Here is a 23,991-nt window from a genome sequence, read left to right on the forward strand (position 1 = left end):
TTTTATAAGAACAGCCACATTGGGTTTGGGGGCCCACCTTACTCTAGTATGACATCCCTTTTACTTAACTAATTATGTTTGGAATTACTCCATTCCCAAGGAAGATCACATTTGAATTTGAGGGGTGGGACACAACTCAACCTGTAACAGTAGATGTCCAATAAACTTAAGTCAGATATACGAGTCAGTAATACTTGATTGTAAAGACAATTTTTAGTCTTGTCCGAGTGGGTTCCAAGAATGTTCCATTCTGTCTGAAAAAGATAGGCATGTTAACAGTCCAATAAGAAACTAGTTAGTAAAGAGGATAAGTGCTGCCAATGGGCACATACTTGCTACAAAAAAACACAGGCTGCATTATCACATTTGAAAGTATGTTAAGGCTATTCCTTGCAGGCCTTTTGAATTAAACTTACTTAACTTCCATCAGCCTCAGTTTTCTTAGCCGTAGCTTCCCTGGAGTTGTTTGGATAAATTAACTTGAATCTCTTAAGTGACCACACAATTTATATGGCTAGGCTTCCACACTATTAATATTAGAATAAAATGTCTTGCCACTAGGCTAGTTCTCTCATGTACAATTAAGGCAGAGTTCTCCCATATTTCTGAGAACCCACTGCCTTGCTTGGATCCAGTGTGACATTTCACAAAAACTCTTCTTTTTTTTTTTTCAGTGATTCTGACCCTGCTCTAATCCAAACTGTGTGACCCTCTCAGGCAGTTCAGCATTCACTCAGGAATCTTCCTGAAAATCTCACATATCCTAAGCTACAGAAAAAAATAATGCTTATTCACTGATGCAACAGAAGTGAAGAAGTCAAGGTTCTCCAGGCTCAAGTGGTACTTTAGTTGAGGACCAGGGACTCAGAAACCCTTATGTTGAGACAGGGCCAGTTATTAACTTGGCTCTTCACTTAGGAAGATGGAGCTCTTTGGTTTCCATCAATCCCTCTGGACCTAATTGTTTTTAAGTAATAACTTCAATAATGGCATGCTTATCCTTAGTTGGGATATATTGAATTTGTAAGGCCAATAAAAGTTTATTTTCCCTTTGTTCTGACGAGAATTTCAATTGTCATAATATTCACATTTGTTTTTCTTATTCTCCATGTAAACATTTATGAAATAGGGATGTAGGAAACCCAGAAACTCTTCATATAATCAAGGCTATTTATACAGCTAGACTTGTGGGGTCATATGAATGGAAAACTTGGGAAGCATTTGGGTGCATTGGAAGTATAACTAGAGTTCAAATCCCAGCTAGAACTTTCATGGCCTTGTCTTTCATGGTGCCTTGAGCATGTCATTGAGTTACCTGGGCCTCAGCTATCTCATTGTTTAAAAGTGTATGAATGGTGCCCATCCTACTTACCTTCCAACATGGTATGTGTGACTCAAACACATCATGTGTAAGTGTCCTAGTAACTTTTATATCCTACCCTTGGCTAAGCTATTGTGATGGTGATGAGAAGGGTAATGAGCCTCTATTCTATTGACTTACCTACATGACCAACTATTTTCTGTTTATTTCTTCAGTTTCAAGCATTTGAGTTGCTTCAAGGGGAAAGGGAATGTCAAGGGCGCAGCTTAAATGATCGGATCCCTCTCTTACGTTTCCTCTTTCTTCCCTTGACTAGTTTCATCCTGGTCTCTAGCATCATTGGATTTACTCTTTGATTTACCCCAAGTGTTCCTGAGCATCCACACTCTGTACACCATTATAATCGTGCTAGGAACCTGGTGCTAAATAAGGCAGACCCGAGTCTCTGCCCTCAAGGGCTGTACCATCCAGCAGCCTCCAGGTCCCTATTTCAGTTCTTTCTCTGTTTTGCACAGGTCCTATGGCTCTGAAAATAGCCTCACCACTTTTTTTTTATTTTACTTCTTTTTCATTGATTCTGCCATCCTGAGTATGAGATATTCCTCCTACGGCAACACTACAACTGGCCTTTCCGTATATTGTTTTGTCAACTTGTTTCATACCACCTGGTTATTTCCTGCTCACCCTTCAACTCTCAGTTTAGACATCAGTTCTTCTGGAAAGCCCTTCTCCATAAACAATAGGGGATAGATGAGCCCCTTTTCGCTCCTTCCATTTCTCTTCTCATGGCACATATCCATTGGACTGTAAATTCCTGGTCTAGCCTGTGACTCCTGCCATCTGTAGCTATAGAGCTACCTGGGCTTCATCTATTCTCGGCACCACGGTAGCCACTGAACCTAGCCCAGTACCTGCCCTCCAGAAGATGCCCAATCCTTAACTGCTGAAACAATTGCATGAATACCAAGCTCTTGTCTACTTGAACAGTTCATTGCCCTTGCTTTCTGGCAATCTCTCCTAATTTCATTTCCTCCAAGTCCAAGTATCATTTATTTTATGACAGCCTTTTTTTTTTTCCAGTTGGCAAACTATTAGAGGCTAAAACTTATGCAACACACAATGAAAGACAAGGTCATATTTTATCATCTTTGCCTGTTGCCATAACCAGATTAGACATCTTTCTACAAGTGAGGTGAATGCAAGCCAACAGATATTTATCATGTCAAACATCTGATTACAAACTATAGCAGAAAAAAGAAAGCAACACTAACTATGAAACTTCCAGTACCTGCCCTTGAGGCGTTTACCAGCTCCCAAGAGGCCTATGGTAATCATGTGAGGAAACTGGATAACTGAAAATACAGTCAAATGTTTGCTTCTGTAAATTCGTAATGCAGATGTTGGGTCACTTCCGTATCTATACTGTGCCATGTGTCCTCAAGGCCGTGGGGGTGGTCCAGCTGTGTTTAGGCATCCAGCTTTGAGAAGGGACTGAAGAAGAAGGAAAAGAAATGCTGACGGATGGCACTGGGACATAAACTTTCCTGATGGGTAGAAAACTCCGTTTTCATAATGTGGTATGAGAGGAAATGCCTCTGAATCCATCCACGTACAAGACAATGGTATCTACCCCTTGCACAAATATGTATCTTTAAAGTTTACTCTCCCCTTTGCTAGAACATTTCATTATCTGTATCATTCCATGGGGAGAGTCTATGATTCTTCCTAGCAGTGTGATTTAATGCTCCCAATTTTTAAAATCTAGTGACAGACCCTTGGTGACACTTAGTGGGATGCTGTACTCAGCAACATCCACAGTGGAGCTGGTATCTCTCTAGGCTACTCGGTGTCATCTGTATGCATAGTGACCTCCTCTCTTACAAAGAAAGTTGCCTCATATTAAATCTATCAATTTCCTATTTTGGAAGCAGGCAGAGAATCCTCTGGATAGCTGTGATGAAATAGGTAACACAGTGATATTATCCCAAATCATATCTGCAGGGTAACTATAAACAAGCTATTTAAGGGAACAGAATCCATCCTTTTCCTTTTGTGGATCTGGCTAAATGAGGTAGTATTAGCAATGTTGCAAGTCATTGGAATTCGTCTCCAATATAAATTTGACATTGATGTTACCCCTGGTGGTGGTGGTGGTGAGAATATTTTTTGCTTCTTTAGGCTGTGAAAGGAGATAGATTATAAAACTAAAAGTCTGCTCAAGATTGAAGGTTTCCTCCATACCCAGGAAGTGAGGACTCCTTACTGAAATATAATTGAAAATGCATGTATCTGTTCCTGCCCTTATGACAACAGCTTTTGCTAATAAATCTGTTTGCTTGGTCAATCATCTGCTAATGCATCTACCCTCCTTTCCATAACCCTACATTTGGGACAGTGGTGGGCAGGTCCCACTGTCACTCAGAGATTGATGGCAATGGCCAGGTTGTGATGGTATCGATAGCAATACACACACAACAGCTCAACTTTTACAGCCCAAACACCTCATGGTGTTCACAGCAATGTAGAAGAGTAGTCACACCAGGTCAATTTCTGGTTTTGACAATAAACTATAGTAATTCAAGAGGTTACCATTTGGGGAACCAGGGTGAAGGGTATCACGAACTTTCTCTAAATTATGTTCAACTTCCTGCTTTGTGGTCAACATTGGATTGGCACAAATGTGAGTTTCATTTTACATAATTAGGGTGACTTCAGATTATTTTCTTATTCTTTCAAAACCTCCCATCTATAAAATGACAATAATGATTGTGTTCCCATTATGGCGTGGGCTCCATTGATAGAGTTACAATTATAGAACATTTAGGGCAGTGGAAAGCACATGTTGAGAGCCCTTTTGATTATATTACTGTTGTTATAAATAACGTTGTAATCACCACCATCATCATTAACACCCTTTAGATTCTGGATCTTGGGTATCATGAACAAGACCTCAAACCTGTAACTTTGGCTAGGATACTTCGGAGATTTGTCAGAAGATATTTTGTGATTGAATTGTTCCACTGTAACCCTTACAGATATCACCCTTCATCTTAGCCAACAAAGAGGTCAGTCACAGCTGGCTTGAAAGGACCTCAGCTTTGGAGAAAGAGCTGGGTTTGAGGTCTACATCTTTCACTTACTAGCTTCAGTACCTCTTACCTCCTATTCTGGGAAATGAGTGTGATAAAAATAAGCTCAGTGAAAATATAAAAATATAAATTTATAAAGAATAATAAGTATAAAATCTAACTTTATCCCTACAGGAACTGTATATATATAGTGACTTGCATTGGCTGATGCTTAGAATGAACTCAATCCATATCAACTTCTCTGGTTGTTACTTTTTATTAAGAACAGGAAATAACAAGATATTGATAGCAACTTCACATACAGATAGGTGGAGCCCTAACTGCATGACTTTCCAACAAAAAACCCTTGGGTACAACATTGGGATATTCCAATGGGAGAGGGCATTTTTTCAATAGTGCAGAGTAACATTTAATGGTCGGAGCTTATTTCTCAGTGCTCTGAGGTACTGGGTGAGTCAGGGCATTTCTTGATAGCAATAGGGATAAAGAGATTAGCTTGGGGATTTATTTTTTCATTCAAGAAAACATTTTGATTGTGTGTGTGTGTGTGTGTGTGTGTGTGTGCCACTCTTTGAAATACCTGAGGCAACAGTGCTGAGAAAAACAGGTGAGGTTTCAGTCCTCATAGAGTTTACAGTCTAGTTGGAGACAGACATCAAAATACACTGAGTGGCCAGATTATTTTGATCTCTGAATGCATAAAATCAACTCAATGTATATTCTATATAATAAAAGGCTTATATGCAAATTGTCCCCTCGACCAATAGTTTAACCAGCAGGCAGGCTGGCCAACCGCCCATGTCCCTCCCCCTGGCCAGGCTGGCCAGACCCCACCCATGCACGAATTCATACACCGGACCTCTAATATATATATATATTAAGTGGCCAGATTATTATGCATTCAGAGATCATAATAATCTGGCTACTCAGTGTATATGCAATGTAAAAATATATAAAATGTCAAAATCGAATGGGGTATAACGTTAAACTTCAATGAACTTTTTAAAGGGTAAGTCAGGGCCCTCTGAGCCCCGGGGATGGTATGAGCAAGACGAGAAAACCCATCTTCCTAAGTGCCTGGTCCCATTGTGGGAACTTCACTTGCTCCGGAGGCTGCTAATTTTTTTAGAGACACGCACATTTATTTCCCTTTGGAAATATCACCTCATAAGCAACCACATCAAGGCTCTGGACTTGCATAAAGTGCCATAAATATTTGATAGTCACTAACTTTTAAGGAGTTGAGAAAAGCAGCCTCTACGTTGCCTTCTGTGATCCAAATGGAAAGTCAGGATGGAACATTTTGCAAACATGACACCTCGTCATTGCGAGCCTGCCACCCACTCGGTTTGTGTTTCTGGGGCTGGTGTTTGTCAGCCACAGCAAGATGGCTTCTGGCCTCTCTCTCTGCTTCCCTGTCAGGGCCGGGAAAGTGAAAGGAGACAAATTGCTTTCGCTTGAATCTGTGACATGGATTCTTATTATCTTTGCAGTTTGTTTGTTTTTGTGAATTATGGCCTCAGAGCAATCTCAGAGTTCTTTGTTCCAGACATGCTTTTCTGTAAGCCGGTGTAGTTAGGAAACAAAGGTTGGTATGTTCACCTAATTGAGGTCAGATATGACCTTATCTACAACTATTTCAGAATGTAGAGCTTAGGAGCCTGATGGATTTGGGAGTGAGGAAGCAACTCTACCTCCCTTGGAAAGGGCATGACAATATGAACCACATTGGGTTCTTGTTAATTGAAGCAATGTAGGCAAAACTGCTTTTTTGGCTTTTGTATCCTCGGTGCTTAGAGCAATGACTGGTACAAAGTTAGTACTCAAGGAAAGTTTTCTTATCACAATCACCAACATCATCTCCATCTTCATCATCACCACCACCACCACCATCTTTATCAGCATTATCGTATTCGTCTTTATCATCATCCTTACCGCTATCATCATCTCCATCTTCATGTCATCATCATCATCTCCATCTTCATCTCAGTATGGATTCAGTGACAGGAATACTTTGATAAGACCAAACTAGGTTCAAGTTCTGGCTCTGCTCCTTTACTAAGTTAAGAGCTCCCATCGTGGAAAAAATATGTCTTCACTTATTTGGGAGTTCAGTTTTTGTATCTTTAAGATCTGCCTCACAGGGGTGGTTGTGAGGACTAAAGTGCCTACCACAGCATCTGGCAGACGGGAGATGAGAAGTCAACACACTTTAGTGAGCGAGAAGGGGACTGATTTCATCCCCAGAGCAGGACATATGCCCTCCTAGGGCTTCCTGGATTACAAAACACATTTCTGTAGATTTTCTCCCAAAACCATCATAAGAGACTCATTGGGAAGAAAAATATGAATTACTACTCATATTAATAAATGAGGAAACTGAGGCACACCGAAGTTGAATAACTTGCCAATCGCTCTGCCATTATGCTTGACTTCCCAACATTTGACTTTGATTCCATAGTCACAGCGCTGATAAAAGGTACAATAATAACAAGCACCGGCATTGCCTCGCATCGTATTTTTAATTTTATTTCTTTTACTGCAATCCATAAAAGATGTTACATTGCAACCCAATTCACCCACATAAAAGTTTCATGAAATAACTCTTAACTATTTTATTCTGTTCTTTTTCAGTGTAGTCTAGTTTATTTCATTTTTAAAATGTTGGCGTGATCACCCCCTACATAGGTTTTATATCTCAAGGTATCACGCCTACAGTTTGAAAAATACAGAAAAAATTCCCCAACTTTTCATCAAGACTGTGTATCAGAATGACTGCAGGCACTTTTACACAGAGCCTGGACCCCACTCTTGGAGTTTAAACCAGTGGGACTGGGGTGGAGTCCTGGTATCTGATTATTTTATGAGACTGCCCCACATGACCTGATGGTCCATTGGCTAAGGACCAATGTCCCCTTGCTTCTCTGATTGTTTCCACCTAAAACATTCTTCTCTATTTAGTGGGTGTTATTGATTTTTGGAGGGGGGATGTTTGTTTGTTTTAGTATTTTCTCTATTACTCCCCGGAATATCCTTCAACAGGGAATTTTTCTGTCTTGGTCTGTCCTTGCTTTTCTAGGAAACAGCAAGACCCCTATGCTTTGGTTGAAGGACAGAAGTTTGACTTTTTAGTTATCAGTAAGGACAGGAAAAAAGCTTACGGCTTATGAGAGTGACCGCTGAGTCCACGTGTGCGGCTGGGGTCAGGGAGCGAGGGGCTGAGGTCTTCTGAGGTTACGCAGCTCTGAGAGGAGCCGGCATATCCCTGTGGGGGACCTGAAACAGTGCTTATTTCATGCTGCCTGAGCTGTATCCCCAGAGCGTGATTGAAAATGGAGGTGCGAGGATGTCACAAATACCATTTATCCAGATTTTCTTTCCAACCCTGGGGAACTGGAATTTTTTTTTTTAAAATCACCCAAGAATTACCTGAACTAGTACCACTGACAGACCAGCAGGAAAGTTCAATTCTTCCAGGCAGCCTCTTCTGCCCTCGCCTCCTCCTCTGTTACACAATTTAATTACAAGTTTAATCACTTTGGAAACCCCATCCATCCCCTCCAGGGTAGCAAGAGTTCTCCTTCCCCAGCGAGGCATCTCAGCGATAAGCAGCTGTCCACGGGAAGGGGGGTGGGACTCTCGAAACCTCTCCCTCGATGAGCAAGAAAGACACGGCCAAATAAAAACTGAAATTGTTTTGACATTTCACTCTGGTTGTTGTACTTTTAATAATAAAGAAAGGACAGAGTATTTGTAGCCTTAAATGAAGAGGCAGCATTTGGCATTGAGATCGCCGGGGATTATTTTTGCACAAGGTTTTATTTTTGCCCATTGGGAGAGAAGAAAAAACAATGAGCAGGGAAGAGATAAACGTTCAAGAACAGGAGAAAGCAAGACCCCTATGTGTCTCCTCCATGGCATTCATCAGCCCTGGGGCTTGGTGGCCAGTGTGGGCTCCTTTCCTAAGAGCCCGCTGCACCTCTTGACTGCATATCCCATAGGGATCCAGATGGTCTTGGCCTTGGCCCACCATCCTATTGTCTGTGATGAATGCATCTGCATATACAGCGATGCTATAAGCCAGGCCCCTGTGTCTGTTTTGCTGTGAGTTGATTTGGATGTTGACCCTCACTATCACCCCGTGAAGTCACTCGTCATTATTCCCATTAAACAGAAGCAAAAATTGGAGCCCGGTGTATTGCAGCAACTTGCCTCGGTCACACAGCTGGTTTGCAGAGGAGCGGGGTCTCCAAGTCTTCCCAACGATTGCCAGTTACAGTATGTGAAGATCACTTTACAATTAATTGTGCAGCTCGGTTACAAATTCAGACCCAATGATCTCACAGTATTTTTTTTTTAATTTACCCCTAACCATCCTTCTGTCTCTTTGAGCTCTTTCTTCATCCTTCCTCTGTCTTCCCGTACTACCCCGCCATCCCCCCTCTTAAAAATCTAAAGCAAAATAGGATAGTAGCAAGCTCCCCCAGTGGATTTCATAACTTTGCATGCCGTATATTTAGTTTAGTAATGAAAAATTCCAGCTCCAGGCAATGCATAGGCTTGCATTTCTAATGTTTTTTAAACAGCTATTAATGTAGTCGAGTGCCGTGTGGTGAGGTGTGTGTGTACGTGTGTATTTTTTTTCCCTCCTCCACTCTATAATCATCTGCTCAGTGTGCACTCTGAAACTGAGCAGGAGCCGGAGGAGGAGCGAGCTGTGATTGATGGGCCAGGCCTCGCTGGCGGAAAGAGTCCCATCTGGGGTTGGTTTGGGGAGCAGTCAGATGTTGAGGGGGAGGTCAGCCAGGCGGCTTCAGCTCCCCCTCCCGCAACACCCCAGCCATCCACACGTTGCACAGCGCACACACCCCGGCTCGTAGCTGAGGCTTGCTTTGAGCAGATGCTCTGTGGTGTGGGTCTGGGACAGCTGCTAAGTTTATGGAGGAGAAAGCAAGCAGGATGGTGCAGCAGGTATTTTTTTTCCCATTCTATTTTCCACTCGCCATTGTGATTTGAATTAAGCTGCAATCTCTCCGTGCGGTGGAGTCTCTGTTGCTCTGTGCCATGTATATTCTGCTCCTTGAATCACGCCGGGGAGAGGAGAGGATTTCAGCCAAGAGTGTGTGTGTGTCGGCTTTCTGCTTGATGTGTGGAACTGAGCTGGTCTTAGAACTAGCAGGTTAATGGTGTAATTTTGCATTTTCCTTCTTTGTTGCAATGCCCCGGGGGCAAGAGGCAATTTACTTCTCTCATTTGGGCACTGGAGGTTTTCTCTGAATAGGCGAGATTTCTTGCCAGAGAAGTAGAACAGATCAGCCACTAAACTAAAGGAAAACAAACTGTCAGCCCGACTGGAGACTGTGGGCAACCAAGAATGGATAGTTCCCTCCAGTGAGTCTGAGTCTTGGGGCCGGGAGGGGGGGTTCCCATGGTGGAGTAGCTGCTTTCCGTGGCTGTGTGGACAGATCAAGGAGCTGCTTCATTGGGGCTGGACAATCCCTGTGCATGTCTTCATTATAAGGGCTGCGTTTAGGCCAGAAGGGGGTTTTCAGGGCAAGATTCGGACTGAGATCAAAATATTCCAGGAGCAAAAGGGGAGAAGATGGTCAGGAAGTGTCACTATGAAAGCTGGGGAAACACACATGCATGCATGCACACACACACACATCCTTGATTATTTTAAAGTCCACTGGGCAGCTATGAAAACAGCCACTTTCCCCCTCAGTGACAGTCTGGCAGTCACATCGCAAAGAATAACCCGTTTCGTGCCCTGCCCAGTAGAGACGGTTTCTCAGTTGAAATGTGGTTTGCATTAGATGTTGAGCCAAAATATTTTGCCAAGTCAAATGGGCTGCCACCCTTTGTTCGCTTATTAGCTTTCCAAATCTACCATCCAGGGCAATGAATGGGAGAAGAGAGATAATGGGGGGGGGTGGTGAGGAGGGGGGAATCCTCTCATTTTCTGAGTCTGTCTTCTGGGCGCACCTTGGGGAGAAGATTAAGGATGAAGGATGTTTCGGTGACCCCCAAAGAGCTTCTCCGTGCGTTGGAGGAAAGGCTCGCTGAACCTCTGGGTGCAGCCGAGTCGACACGCTATGCTAATAGACAGATTACGGTGTTTGTCTTAAAATAGCAATAATATCCTGGCTATTTCATGCTTCAGTAAAATATTTAAATTGAAATGGCATTTTTTTTTTGTTTTTTTTTTTTTTGCTTTGGTGAACCAGACTTGGTTGCATGTTAATATCCATTTGCTCTCAGTAACTGGAGGTCCCACATCACGGGGCCCTTGATGAGTTGCTCTAATTGAGGTTTGGTGTGTGAGGACAAGGAAGTTTCCCCTACATTTATCCTAAATGATGTTCTTCCCTTCAAGTTTCTACCTAGCTCTTCAGGAGCATTATCGGATTTAAAAATACCAGGCCTTGGCCCTTCCCCCCACCCCCGCCTTTTGTGTATTTAGCAGCAACCCAAGAAAGTTCAGGCACTGAAAATTAGATGTTAGGTTTGCAAAATCTCTTGAAGCACTTGGTTGATGATGTGGGGGGGAGACGTGCAAATCAGAGTCACCCTCCCGGTCAACTCAGAACACCCACCAGCACCTTGACTCTGTACATGCCCAAATCTCTGTCACGGGTTCCCTTATTTAGGGGGAGGTGGGGGTTCGGCCTTGGAGGAGAAGAAAGAAGGCAACTTCTGCAAATGAGGGAATGTCTAGCCAGAATGCTCCAAATAATTCTGCCCATCACTGTCTCCTACGCGAAGTTGGCTTCAGCTTTTAACCTGTGCACGGGCCCAAGAATTCGCCTTGAACTGGAGTGGGAAAGGTCCCCTTAAATGTGAATGTCAGACCATGCATTCCACGCTAAGAATCCAGCAGCATCACTAGGGAGGAGACAAAGGCACCTCTGAAGCCGTTTGAAGGTGAAAAGCAATCCCATGGGAAGTACGATGATCTTAATTAAATATTAGCTGTAATTAGCCTGAAGTGCAAAGGGTAGGAATATTAATTAGGATCTCTCTGGAACTGCTGTCAGTGTTAATAAGTAACTATGGGGGGTCCCGCCAACATCTGTTTGGGCACCGGGAACAGGAGTGCAGTCGGAGCCCTGTGTACCCCAATGTGCCTGCAGGTTCCTCGGTGACCACGGACACGCTTCCTAGCGCTCAGCGCCCTCGGTGTACCAGAATGCCACCAGTTTGGTAAAGGCGGGTGGCTTGTCCCGGCTCCAGTGGTGCCCCTGCTGGTACTTGCTTTTCCTAGGGGGGCCTCAGAGCCTTCTGAAGCAAGACCTCGGGCCTGAGATGGCGGAGTTATCCAAGCTGGAGCTCTAACACTCGCCAAGGGTTAACACCCTGGTCTGGCTGATGGAACACTGACACCTTTTTTTTTTTTAATCCTCACCTGAGGACATTGTCCATTGATTTTTTTAGAGAGAGTGAAAGGAAAGGGGAGAGAGAGAGAAACATCAATATAAGAGAGACACATTGATTGGTTGCCTCCTGCACACACCCGGACTGGGGCCGGGGATCGAGCCTGCAACTGAGATACGTGCCCTTGATGGGAATCGAACCCAGGACACTTCAGTCCACAGGCTGATGCTCTATCTACTGAGCCAAACCGGCCAGTGCAATGCTGGTGCCTTTGCATTAAATACCCCAGCACCACATCACCGGGTGGAAACAGGTCTTGAGGCCACGGTGTGTCTGTGAGAGACAGGTTTGCTTATTTAAAAATGGGAACAAACCTCCCCACCAGGAGAGAGTCCTGCCACATGAGAGGCACCTGGGCGCCGGACAACATGAGCTCTGGCTCAGCTCCTGGCTTCCCGAAGAGCTACCTGTGGCCCTGGCCTTGTGGACTCCTTTACCAGTTCTGGGCCCCAGTCTATGTAACAATAGAATCAAGTGGGGTTAGAGATGCAATGCACGCCGGGCAGGGAGTCTAGACCTCCGCACAATTAACATTCAGGGCCAGAGCGCAGGAATCCTCAGGTGCGGGGCTGGCCTGTGCGATGTAGGCCGTCGGCAACACCCCTGGTCTCCACACACTAGATCCCAGTAGCAGCCCTCCTCCCAAGTTGTGACAACCAAAAATGTCTCGGGTCATTAGCTAATGTCCCCTGGGGATCCATTTCCTCTGTTTCATCACTGATGGGAAGTGCCCATAGGCCTGAAGGGAGGTGGCCCTGGGCTTGTGTTCTGCCCACACCGCTGAAGTGAGGGGCTGCCTTTCAGACGGAGCACGGGAGCCCGAGGCCATCTCAGATCTTCCCCCTCTAAGCCCCCTCGTGCGGGGTTTCAGGCCTACACGTGTGTACGTGCACTGACAATCAGAGAGCCCCTAATGTAAAGCAAACTTGGAAAAAGATCCCCACTTACCCTTTTGCTCCATCCTCAGCACTGAGGATCTCCAAGTCTAGCTGAGCCTCCCCTCCTTGGTTCAGAGAGAATGCACCCCTTTCTCTCCCTGCTTTATCGCCAGCTGTATTTCCTGCCCTATTGATGCAAAGCTGGCTTCTGAATTGGCATGGGCTATTTAATGATACTCTGCTACAGAGAGTAGAACACCTTTTGTGTAAAGGACCAGATAGTTAAATCGTTTAGGCGTTGGGAGCCATTGGGTGTCTGTCCGAACTATGCAACTCTGCCATCGTAGCACAGTGAATGTGGCTGTGTCCCAGTAAAACTTTATTAACAAAAACAAGTAGTGGGCCAGACTGGAGATGGAATGAAAACCTGACATAGTCTTCTGCCCCCGGGATGTTCACAGACAAGCAGCCAATGACAGGACTTGGGATTATGTGAGAAGTGGCCACAAGCTGCAGTGAGGTATAGAAGGCAGGCAAGGGACGTGGCTTAAGTGTCAAGGAAGGCTTGCTGGAGGAGAGCTCTCTTGATCTGGGACCTGAAGGATGAGTAGAGAGTAGCCAGGCTAGGGAGCAGTTGGGGAGGGGGGGCTTTCCATGCAGAGGAAGCATGAAGGGGAGGACTTGATGGTGGTGGGAGGATGGAGCGATCCCGGCTTCCTGAGGGCAGGCCCTTCTTTCTCTGAAACAGAGAGCTCAGATCCCAGTGGAGAGCCTGCGCATCTTGTTGGGGCCTGTGGGACTGGGTCACTGTTCCTGAGCTTGCTCTGCAGTGAGGAAAGGCCACTAGGGCAGGGTTCCGGCCCAGGATATTGTGTTTTCTGCTGGAGAAACCTTTGTCCTTAGGGACCGTCTCTCGCTACCATTGCTCCTGCCATCATTGTATGCTCCCCTAGGAGGCCTCACCTGGGTTCTCACAAGCCTTTGTTTCAGTTCCGAGATGAGCCGGGCGGAAGGCAGGGCAGGCTGCAGCAGACCTTTGCGCAGAGGTGGGATCTGTCCCCGTGCATTTCTCTTTGGAGGGTTCTTGTATCCAGTAGTTTCTGGGGCTTCTGCTCGGCCAGAAAGAAGCAACATCCGTTTGGAATGTCTGTACACGAGCCCATGTTCCCTGCACGGCCCGGCAGAAGAAAAGGATGCTCGTGGGCTCATGAGCAGCAGAGGATTTTTTTCAGGAGGGGTTGCTAATCAAGGCCCTTTGAGTTGCAAGTAACAGAAAAAGGTGCTTAAACAAAATAAGACCTTGACCGATTCGTGTGACTAAAGCATTACTAACTGCAGGTAAAGCTGGATCCAAGACCTCCGATGATCTCACCGGGACTCAGTTTATCTGTTTATCAATTTCTGGGCTCGCTGTCCTCTCGGTTGGCTTCGGCTTTAGGCAGTCCCTCTTCAAGGGGTGGTTCTTGGCAGCTCAGGCTTACATTATGTTCACAGTTGCCAGTGACCACTGAAAGAGGACTTCCTCCCAAAACTCCAGCTAAGTCTCAGGAGCCTCATTGGAATTAGAAGGGTTTAACTCACTAACTGGTTTAGATAGATGGTGACTGTGAGAGTGGAATGCTTTTATTAATTTTTTTATTTTTAATTGATTTCAGAGAGGAAGGTAGAGGAAAGAGAGATAGAAACATCAATGATGAGGGAGAATCACTGATCGGCTGCCCCCTGCAGGGCCCCCACTGGGGATGGAGCCAACAGTCCCAGCATGTGCCCTGACTGGGAATCAAATCATGACTTCCTGGTTCATAGGTTGATGCTCAACCAACCACTGAGCCACACCAGCTGGGCAAGAGAGTAGAACCCGTTGATTAGGCAGGCCAGGTCACATGACTGTAGCTATGGGTCATGGGAGGCGGGGCTCAGCCACACCTGCACTAGGCTGAGAGGGGAAGGGTCCCCCCCATCCCGAAAGGAACAGAGCATTTTCCTTGAAGGAAAGTGAACACTGAGTGGCAATGACAATGAGTGACCTCGTGTTTTCTAGGGATGGGTAGGGTTAACTTTTCCCGGCACGTATAGCGATTCAGCCACAGCACAGACAGACCCAGCTCAGCCCCAAATGCTGCAGAAACATGTTAGAAAGAAGTGGCTGTGCATTTCTGCTGCCCATGGCACAGACATTTGGAGCCATTATGCTGGGGGAGGAAAGGGCCTGATGGGAATGTTTTCACTTGCAAAATGTTTTAAACTTAGCCTAAGCTAAGTCCTCTTCAGCGTGTCATCTTTAACGTTCTAATTACAGTCCCCTCTAAACAAATGAGCTGGCTCTGTGCGCTGCTGAGAGAATAAACTTCCCTTCCCTCCGTGTTAGAATGTCCCAGCTGCACGGTGTTGCTTTAACCGAAGAGGTGCTTGTATGTTGCTGGTGAGGATGGAGGCAATGGGAGCGATTCTGACATGTTGGCCCTGCTATCATTGTAGGAGGGCCGAGGTCACCTCTAATTGACCACAGACAATGGCAAAGCAGCTCTTTGGTGCTTAATTGCTAGGGTGTTTTCTTCTGTCTCTTTCTGACTATCTGTGCGATCCCATCTCTTGAGACCATGGACAATTCAGACCTCTGGATTGCAGTTTCTGCTGCTGTGATTGCTGTGGGGTGTATGTGTGTGTGTGTGTGTGTGTGTGTGTGTGTAGGGTGGGGTAGTAGAGTTATGGGGGTGGGGGTGGAGGTGGAGGTGGAGAGAGATAGATGTTTCCTGAAATGGAAGCATTTGAATTCAGGGTGTGTGTGTGTGTGTGTGTGTGTGTGTGTTTAATTCTTTTCACTTGGCTGTAATTATCACACTGCATGTTTTGCCTAGATCTGAAGGGTGAACTGTTATATAATACTCTGTGCTTATAAAAAAAAAAGACAGGAAGACAGGGGCTGGGGGAGGCATTGACTAACGAGGCTGAGTTAAGTCCAGCACTCTGCAGAATTACTTAAAATGGGGCTATCACAGAGGGCCATCTTTGTCCAAATTAGGCCCTGAGTTTTCATTGGAACATCACACACACACACACACACACACACACACACACACACACACACACACTGTGGTCATTAACAAGACCCCCCAATCCCCTCATGTGTGCCAAGACACATAAAACTTTGATTAAATTCAAATGCTTAGATGAATTGTCTCTCCTCTCAGGAACACGCATGTTCGGTTTAATCGCATTTGGCATTTTAAGTATCAGAGCCAGGTTCTGCTGTCATGGGAGACAACACCATGCGCACATGTCCCCAAATGGGAATGAAAGTAGGACGATCTGCCAGATAAATCGGTCGGTGGGACACAGACCCTCCCAGTCTGGGGCTGTTGAGCTGGATGATTGGGGAAAGTGACTTCCGGTTTCGCAGCCTTGCTGTCTGCATCTGGAGAATGGGTGGTATAAATGAGGGTGACTACTTCCTCAGAGCGTCTGAGGAAGATGAACTGGGGTGCACGGACTCAGGCTCTTGGCACCGTGCGGGCACCTGCGCTGTGTCCGGGTAACTGTGGTCCAGGGCCTGGGGAAAGGTTCTGCCCGGTGGCCACTCACGCTTTCTCCTTCTCTCCACCTCTGATTTTTTCAGGGTAATCAGGAAGCAGCAGCTGCCCCTGACACAATGGCTCAGCCTTACGCTTCGGCCCAGTTCGCTCCCCCTCAGAACGGCATCCCCGCGGAATACACGGCCCCCCACCCGCACCCTGCGCCAGAGTACCCCGGCCAGACCACCGTCCCCGAGCACACGCTAAACCTGTACCCTCCCGCGCAGTCCCACTCGGAGCAGAGCGCCGCGGACACCAGCGCGCAGACCGTCTCGGGCACCGCCACAGTAAGTGGGCTCCAGGCTCGCCTTGGGCACGGGTGGGAGGGGGTCAGGCAGGGCTCGCTCCCAGGGTTCCGGTAGTGACAGCAGGGTGCACCCCCATCCAAGCATCCTGCCCATAAAGCAGCCCCTAACCCTATCCTTGCCACCCCAGTTCTGCCAAGATGCCTCCTCACCAGGCATCCTCTCCTGTTACTTGCTGAAATGGACACATTTTTGGTTGACGGCGTTTTGTCTGTAAAAGGAAACTTTGACCTACTCTTTGTTCCTATAGTTTTGCCTTTTCTGGAACAATGTCATCTCCACGGAATCATACACTATGTAGCCTTCTTGTAAATGGCTTTACGGAGATGTAATTTACATACCATAAAATACACCAGTTTTAGCTGGACAATTGAGGCTTTTTGTGTATATAGGGTCCTGCAACCGTCACCACAGTCTATTGGAGTATTTCCATCGCCCCAAACACAAATCTTGTGGCCATTTGCAGCCACACTGCATCTCTGCACCAGCCCGCCCCAATTTAGCCTAATGCGTTAGAGATTCATCCTAGTCTTCATGCGTATCCCTATTTTTTCCGTGTTGTTGCTGCACCCTGGGGTGTGCAGGCCTGGGCAGCAGAAGAGAATCTTGCAGGGCAGTGAAACCATTCTGTACGTTGATGGTGGTGGTTACGTGACTCTATGTACCCAAAAGAGTCAACTTTATTGCAGGTGAATGGGGTAAATGGGTTAAAATGAGCAAATAAACAAACAAAAACAAAACATTATAATACTATCATCGTTAAAAATGAATATTAGCTATGAATCAAAGATAATCCTAAACAAAGTAATTATCAGAATGAAACTGTGTTTGTGAGCGACCTAAGGTAACCACACCCACCAGATGTACATATGCATTTGTGGAACCTTGTTCTGCAGAATTCTCTGGAAACTTGGGCTCACCCAGCCTCAAGTCTAGAGCCCTTTGTAAGTGCAAGGCAGACGCGCCTCTTTCTCCTGCCCCCAGGCCTCTGGGAAACCAGTGTTGGTGAAAAGGTTTATTGTTTCAAAGCATGATATATTTCTTGTAACTAAAATCAACCGTTAACTAACTTTGATACCTGGTGCCTTTGATACCTGATACCTGGAGGTTAGATTTGGAGAATTTAAAAAATAATACACATTCTAAACTTTTCTATTGCCTTTTCCCCCTCTTTATTGTTGTACAAAACAGAAAAAGTTACCATGTTAACCATTTAATATAAACAGTTCCGTGGCATTCGGTACATTCACAGTGCAGTGAAACCATCACCATTATCCAGTTCAAAATTTTCATCACCCAAAGGAAACTCTATGCCCATTAAGCAGACAGTCTCCATCCTGCCTTCCACCAACTCCTGGCAACCACTAATTTGCTTTCTGTCTATATGGATTGGCTATTTGGGATTTTTCATAAAGATGAAATTACATATATATATATATTATGTGTGTGTGTGTGTGTGTGTGTGTGTGTGTGTGTGTGTGTATCCTTATGTGTCTATTTCTTTCCAATTTTAGAATTTTTTAAGGTTCATCCGTATTGTGAAATGTACAGCACTTACTTTTCATGACTGAATGCTATTCCGTTATCCAGATAAGCCATTTGTTTATCCATTCACTCATGGACGGGCACTTCAGTTGTTTCCACCTTTGGCTGTTGTGAATAGTGCCGCTAGTGCCTTTTTGTGTCTGGCTGCTGCTACAACTTAGGGTTGAGTCTGTTAGATGTGTTTGCTGATTTCGCAGGTATTTGCATTTTTGACAACCAATGGTAGTGATAGAGTTGTTGTTTATTTGTTTGGTGTTTATTTTGTGATAATCAAGGTGATAGGGCTTCAGGAGGCTATTTTAGGTCGGAAAAAAAGGTTAAATCAGACATTAAGCCTCAACATATGCCAACTATACTACTGATTTGGAAGATTCATTCATTCAGTCAGTCAGTCACACATTCATTCATTCATTCACAAATATTTATTAAACGTCTACTGGGGCCTGGACTCATAGTCGGTGATGTGGTTGAATCAAACAGAAATGGTCCTTTTCCTCTTGAAACTTAGTGTGAGAGGCAGAGTGAACATGTGGCGACCAAACAGCTATATAAACACAAATGATGATCCATGCTCTTAAGAAAAAGACAGATGCTATGGGAGAATAAAAAAGAGCAGAAGCGCAGCTTGCAAATGAGTAGTCTGGGAACCTTTCTTCAAGGAGATGATATTTAAGGTGAGAAGACAAAGCTTTTCAGGCAGAAAGAATGACAAGGTCAGTAGTCCTGACCTTGACTCATTCAAAGAACTAAAAAGAGGCCAGTGTATCTAGGGCATGTGGAGAGGCTTTGGGGGTAAAGTGACAATGGACTAAATGGAAGAATCAGTAGGTATCATACCCCACAGGCCTGGTGGGTTCGATAAGGGGTGGAATTCCACGTTAGGAGTAATGGGAAGTCATTGAAAAGAGTTTGAGCCAGAGGACTTATAAAATGAGAGTTTAAAAGAAAGCGTTAATTATGCCTACCTAAAAGAAAATTTTAATCCATTCAGGGAGTTGACATGCTCAACGTCCTTCTCTCACAAAAACAATTCTTTAGAGATCAACACAATTAAAATTAAATAGCATGCGGACGGTCCACAGAGCCCAGGCCCTGCAGGGAGCGGCGCGGGGAGCAGGCCTGTGCTCTGCCTGTAGAGCGTAAGGGCCACTGGAGATAATAGGACGTGTGTTCTGTTCTCATCGCAATTTCTGAAACTGGGCATCCTAGGCTCCGACAGCGATATCTAGAGTATTTGAATGGCAAGGAGCACCTCTCCGGGTATGGAGTGTGTGGATTTGTGGAGGGGCTGGTTACTTTGCCTTCTTTGGCAATATTTGCGCGGTACATACTCTCATGGGAAGTTTTATTTATTTATTTTATTTATTTATTTATTTTAATTTCTTTATTGATTAAGGTATCACATATTTGTCCTCGTCCCCCCATTCCCATCCCACCCTCCTCCCCACACATGCCCCCACTCCCCTGTTGTCCTTAACCGCCGGTTAGGCTCATATGCCTGCACACAAGTCCTTTGGTTGATCTCCCCCTTTACCCCCACCCTTCCCTACCCTCCCCCCGAGGCCCGACAGTCTGATCCATGCCTCCTTGGGAAGTTTTAAAATGAAAGAGAACCATCATCAGCGGAGGCAGGTGGCTTTGTGGCTGATCCTGGCGGCCCAAAGAAGGGGCCACCCAGTTTTCTGCTGCAAATGGTTACATGCCTATGGGCTTCTCTCCTTTGGCCAAAAAGGAAGACGCTGTCTCTGTCTGTGACCTACTCCTGAGTTGGGCTTTCCCGGCCCGACTGTGCAGAACATGGCTGATGAGAAGCTTGCTTCCAGTTGTCTCTGTGTCCGCACAGAGTGCTCCTTCTCTTCCCTCCAGGCTCTGCATTCCCCGGGGAAGGAATTGAGCCTCAAAGTGGGTCAGACCCATGGCTGTCCCAACCTGGTATTAGCACACCTAAGTTCTTCCCCATCGGTTAGTGTTGTACCTGCCATAACGCTAACTGTTCTCTGACACATAGGCATGGTGCCTAATGCCTATCTCAGAGCACTGTGGAGGCCATCATTTCTTTGAGAAACCGAGTCGCTTCGGGTGAGAGAAATGATCCATCCATCTGCTAGTCTCCAAGAACTTCTAATGTATGCACATGATTTAACATAAAGTACAGACTGTAGAAGGGAAGCAGGCTGCACCCAGAGCTCCCAGCCAGAGCGGAGGAAAGTACAGACAGCAAAGACTTCCCCGCTCATCCTTTCAGTCCTCCAAGGGCTGAGATGAGTCCCTGCAGGACATTTTCCTGCCGAATGTCTATTTAATGCGGGCCTCCCAACACATCATGGATCACTGTGCTGACAGAGCCAATACTGCATTATATTAGATACTGCTCCTGACAAGGTATTTTACTTTTGACATATTATAATTAGAGATTTGCAAGTGGTGAATTCTCCGTGTATCTCCAATAGCAACTTAACTTCTATTTTTAACACCTCTGCAGTCTGTTTGAAAGTCTCCCACCAGCTCTGGGATCTGATGGGAGAAAGAATGTGGGTCCCAGAGCTTGTTCCCCGGAGCTCTGGGCTCTATTGACAGAGAGAAGAGCTGTTTAAGGAACCAACTTCTTCTTAATCCTCAGCTGCTTTCACTGAGTGTTGTGTCCCCAGACATCATTAATACCCTTAAGAAGATAAGACATTGGTTGGTGATGACCTCCTGTTCTTAATCCTTTACACATTGGCTCTGTTCTGCAAGTCAATTATGTAGCTAAGTGTGGGGAAAGCTTCTCAATGCATTCCTTTTTGTTAATTAGTCATTAAATTTAGTATTATTACTGCATTGATTCAGGTTAGTGGTTAAAAAGCCACACATTAGAAAAGGTCGACAATGGAAGTGAAAATTCCCTAATGCCCTCAGGCCCAGTTCTTAAGTCTCCCTGCTGGAAAGTGCAGGTACCAATCCCTAATATTTTCCTCCAGAGTGTTTTATGCAAATGCAAGTATATGCCTGTGTCTTAGTCAGTTCAGGCTGATGTAACATAAGTATTACAAACTGGTGGCTTCAAAAAAAAACACCAACAAAACACATTTATTTTTCACAAATTGGGGGCTGGGAAGTCCAAGATCTTGGCACCAAAAGATTGGGTGTCTGGTGAGGGCCCACTTCCTGGGTCATGGCTGGATGTCTTTCCATGTGTCCTCAATGGAGGAAGGGGCGAGGGAGCTCTCTGAGGACTTCTTTTTGTAAGGGCTCCAGCCTCATGATCCGATCATCTCCCCAAGGCCCTCCCCCTACGACTATTACCTTACTGGCTAGGATTTTAACTTATGCATTTTGTGGGAACACAAGCATTTATCTAAAGCAGCTTGCTTGTCTATCTCTACCTCTAACTCTACCTCTGTATCTGTCCCTTTCTCTATCTCTGTCTCTATCTATCTGACCTACCTCTATCTCTACCTCTACCTCTATCTCTAACTCTATCTCTATTTCTATCTTTATCCCCTCTCTCTCTGTATTCTAGCTCACTCCATCTCTGAATAGGTCTTGATATCCTCTAACTTCTCCCTAGTGCCAATCTCAATATAACAGGATTAACATTTATTAAGCACCCATTGGCACTCTTTATATCTAGAAGATCATTTTTGTTTTCACTTTGGGATGTAACTCATTCTTTTTCATGTTTGCATGGACTCTAGGTTGTTTCTGGGGTTTATCTGTCAATGTTGTTATTCCCAATCCGCTGTAGTGAACAGCTGGGTTCAAATATTGCTGTCCACCTCTGAGTGTCTATTTGGGAACTACCAGTTTGTATTTCTTAATCCTCTCAACTTTTTCACCAGCCCCCCAACCCCTCTCCCTTCTGGTAATCATCAGTTTGTTCTCTGAGTCTATGAATCTGATTCAATTTTGTTTGTTCATTTATTTTGTTCTTTAGATTCCACATATAAGTGAAATAATATGGTATTTTTCTTTCTCTGCCTAACTTATTTCACTTAGCATAATACCCTGGAATATTACTCCACCGTGAAAAATAAGGGAATCTTACCATTTGTGTCCCTCTGCTCCACCATTTATAAGTGGAATTATCTTGGGCTGGTCATTGGACCTCTTTGATATTATTCCTATGGTTCCCTACCTCCATTCTGCTTCTGTCTTTCTCCAAATTGCCTTCCTCTTTCCTTCCAAGCAACCATTAGAGATGAATAATAAAACATCAGAGAGTGCCTCTCCCAGGTGGAGGATTGTGGCCTCATGGGCTTACATTAAAAGCTTGGAAAAATCATTGAGGGACACCGTGTCTAAAAATAGGGTAAATAGCTTTGTCAAAACAGGAATCAGGGGATAAAAATCTCAAACATAATAGTTTTTGCTCAGTAACATCAAACTATGTTCTAAGCACTTTATATGTATAATCGCATATGAAGTTTCTACTTTAGTTCTGTCTGACCCACAGTGGGACCCATGTGTAATCTCCATCACCAAAAAATAAGTATTTTTGAGGCATTATCATCCCCAGGTTATAGTTGAGGAACCTGAGGCAAGTAACTTCCTGGTCACTGTAGCTAACAGATAGGAGCTGGAGCTCAAAACCAAGTGTGTCAGGCTCAAGACCAAATTCTTAAGGGCTCAAAGCCCAGAAGGCATCCCCCAGGCTTGCCCAGCACACATGTGGCCTCTTCTCTGGGCAGGTTGCTGTTGAGAAAAGGAATTCTTTGCCTGGGAATTACTTATTTTGCCTGGGAGGGCCCAAGCATGTACAATATCCCAGGCTTAGAGCATGCCTTGAGCAAATTCTAATAACATGTTTCGGTGGCTTCAAAATTGTCTTTTCAGATGACAGTGTGGCTGAGCTGTTTTGTCAACACCAATTCTGTTTTCCTAAGGTTCACATTTACTCTAAGGACACAGGTACTGCCTCTGATTCCCTCATGAGGCTGAGGGTCATGCTTCTGCCTCTTATATATGCTTTGGAATAAATGGCCCATGGCTTGCAGGATAAATTAAAGGCCTTTCTTACCCCATACTAGGCTCATCTTACTGTTCAAAAGCCCCTGTGCACCACAATGTCCAGTTCTGGTCGCCAAAAAGCATGCTTGAGTCAAACTTAGGATAATTCTGTGAGAAGCAGGCATCGCTGTGAGCAGCACAGACCCAGGTCTCTGGGTCTGGGACTGGGGCTACGGCCGTGAATTTTGGTAGGATTGAAGAACCTCATGACAGGTTGGGAAAAAGGCATGAAATAAACACCTGCAGGTGTTATCAGAAGCAGTGCAGAATGAAGGTAAGGAGCTTGGAGTTTCTACTTTAGTTCTGTCTGACCCACAGTGGGACCAATGGCATGTGATGTAACCTTCCTTTCTTCCTTGGTATATGGAGGCTGAGTAGGGATGACATCCTAAGGATAATGCCAATAAAGGGCTTAGCACAGTGCTGGGCGTATAGTAAACACTCTGCGATGTGAACCATTGTAATTATGAGATGTCACATCATTCAGAAGGGAAAATCAGAGTGTTCTCCTTTATCCTGAATTCTTCATTCTAATTTTATTTTATTTTTTTGTGGGAGAATAAATCCATCATAAGAATTGTGTAATTTCATGTCTTAAGAGTCAAACGAAGACTTAAATTCCCACATTTACTTTTAAAGGTAATTCTTTTATTTAATGATTTCTGTACAAGTAGTTTTCAATCACTCATGCCTGAGCACAGCTGACTGATACAAGCTGTTCATTAAACTGAGACTAGGTCATGGACAAACAAGGTTAAGATTTATTAGAGGAATATTTGTTCATAAGGCCCAAAGACATCTTGCTTTTGAGAAAAGATCTGACATATTCTGATTTCAAGTTACTGTTTCCTGGTAATT

The 23,991-nt window shown here is 44.9% G+C and overlaps 1 protein-coding gene across 11 annotated transcripts in view; it reads left to right on the forward strand.

The window, feature by feature from the left end:
• Positions 1–23,991, forward strand: part of RBFOX1 (RNA binding fox-1 homolog 1) — a 371,606-nt gene that overhangs the window by 173,535 nt on the left and 174,080 nt on the right. For 8 of the 11 annotated variants that reach the window (XM_008141611.3, XM_008141613.3, XM_054714703.1 and 5 more), the window contains exon 2: positions 16,339–16,581. In XM_008141611.3, coding sequence (XP_008139833.3) covers positions 16,339–16,581 — 243 coding nt within the window. Of the gene's footprint in view, positions 1–8,258; positions 8,301–9,348; positions 9,382–16,338; positions 16,582–23,991 lie in introns of those variants that run through there. The other 3 variants (XM_054714707.1, XM_054714702.1, XM_054714708.1) reach the window with 3 other exon arrangements.

This window comes from Eptesicus fuscus, chromosome 4 (genome assembly GCF_027574615.1).
Source record: "Eptesicus fuscus isolate TK198812 chromosome 4, DD_ASM_mEF_20220401, whole genome shotgun sequence".
In the NCBI taxonomy this organism is placed as follows: Eukaryota; Metazoa; Chordata; class Mammalia; order Chiroptera; family Vespertilionidae; genus Eptesicus; species Eptesicus fuscus.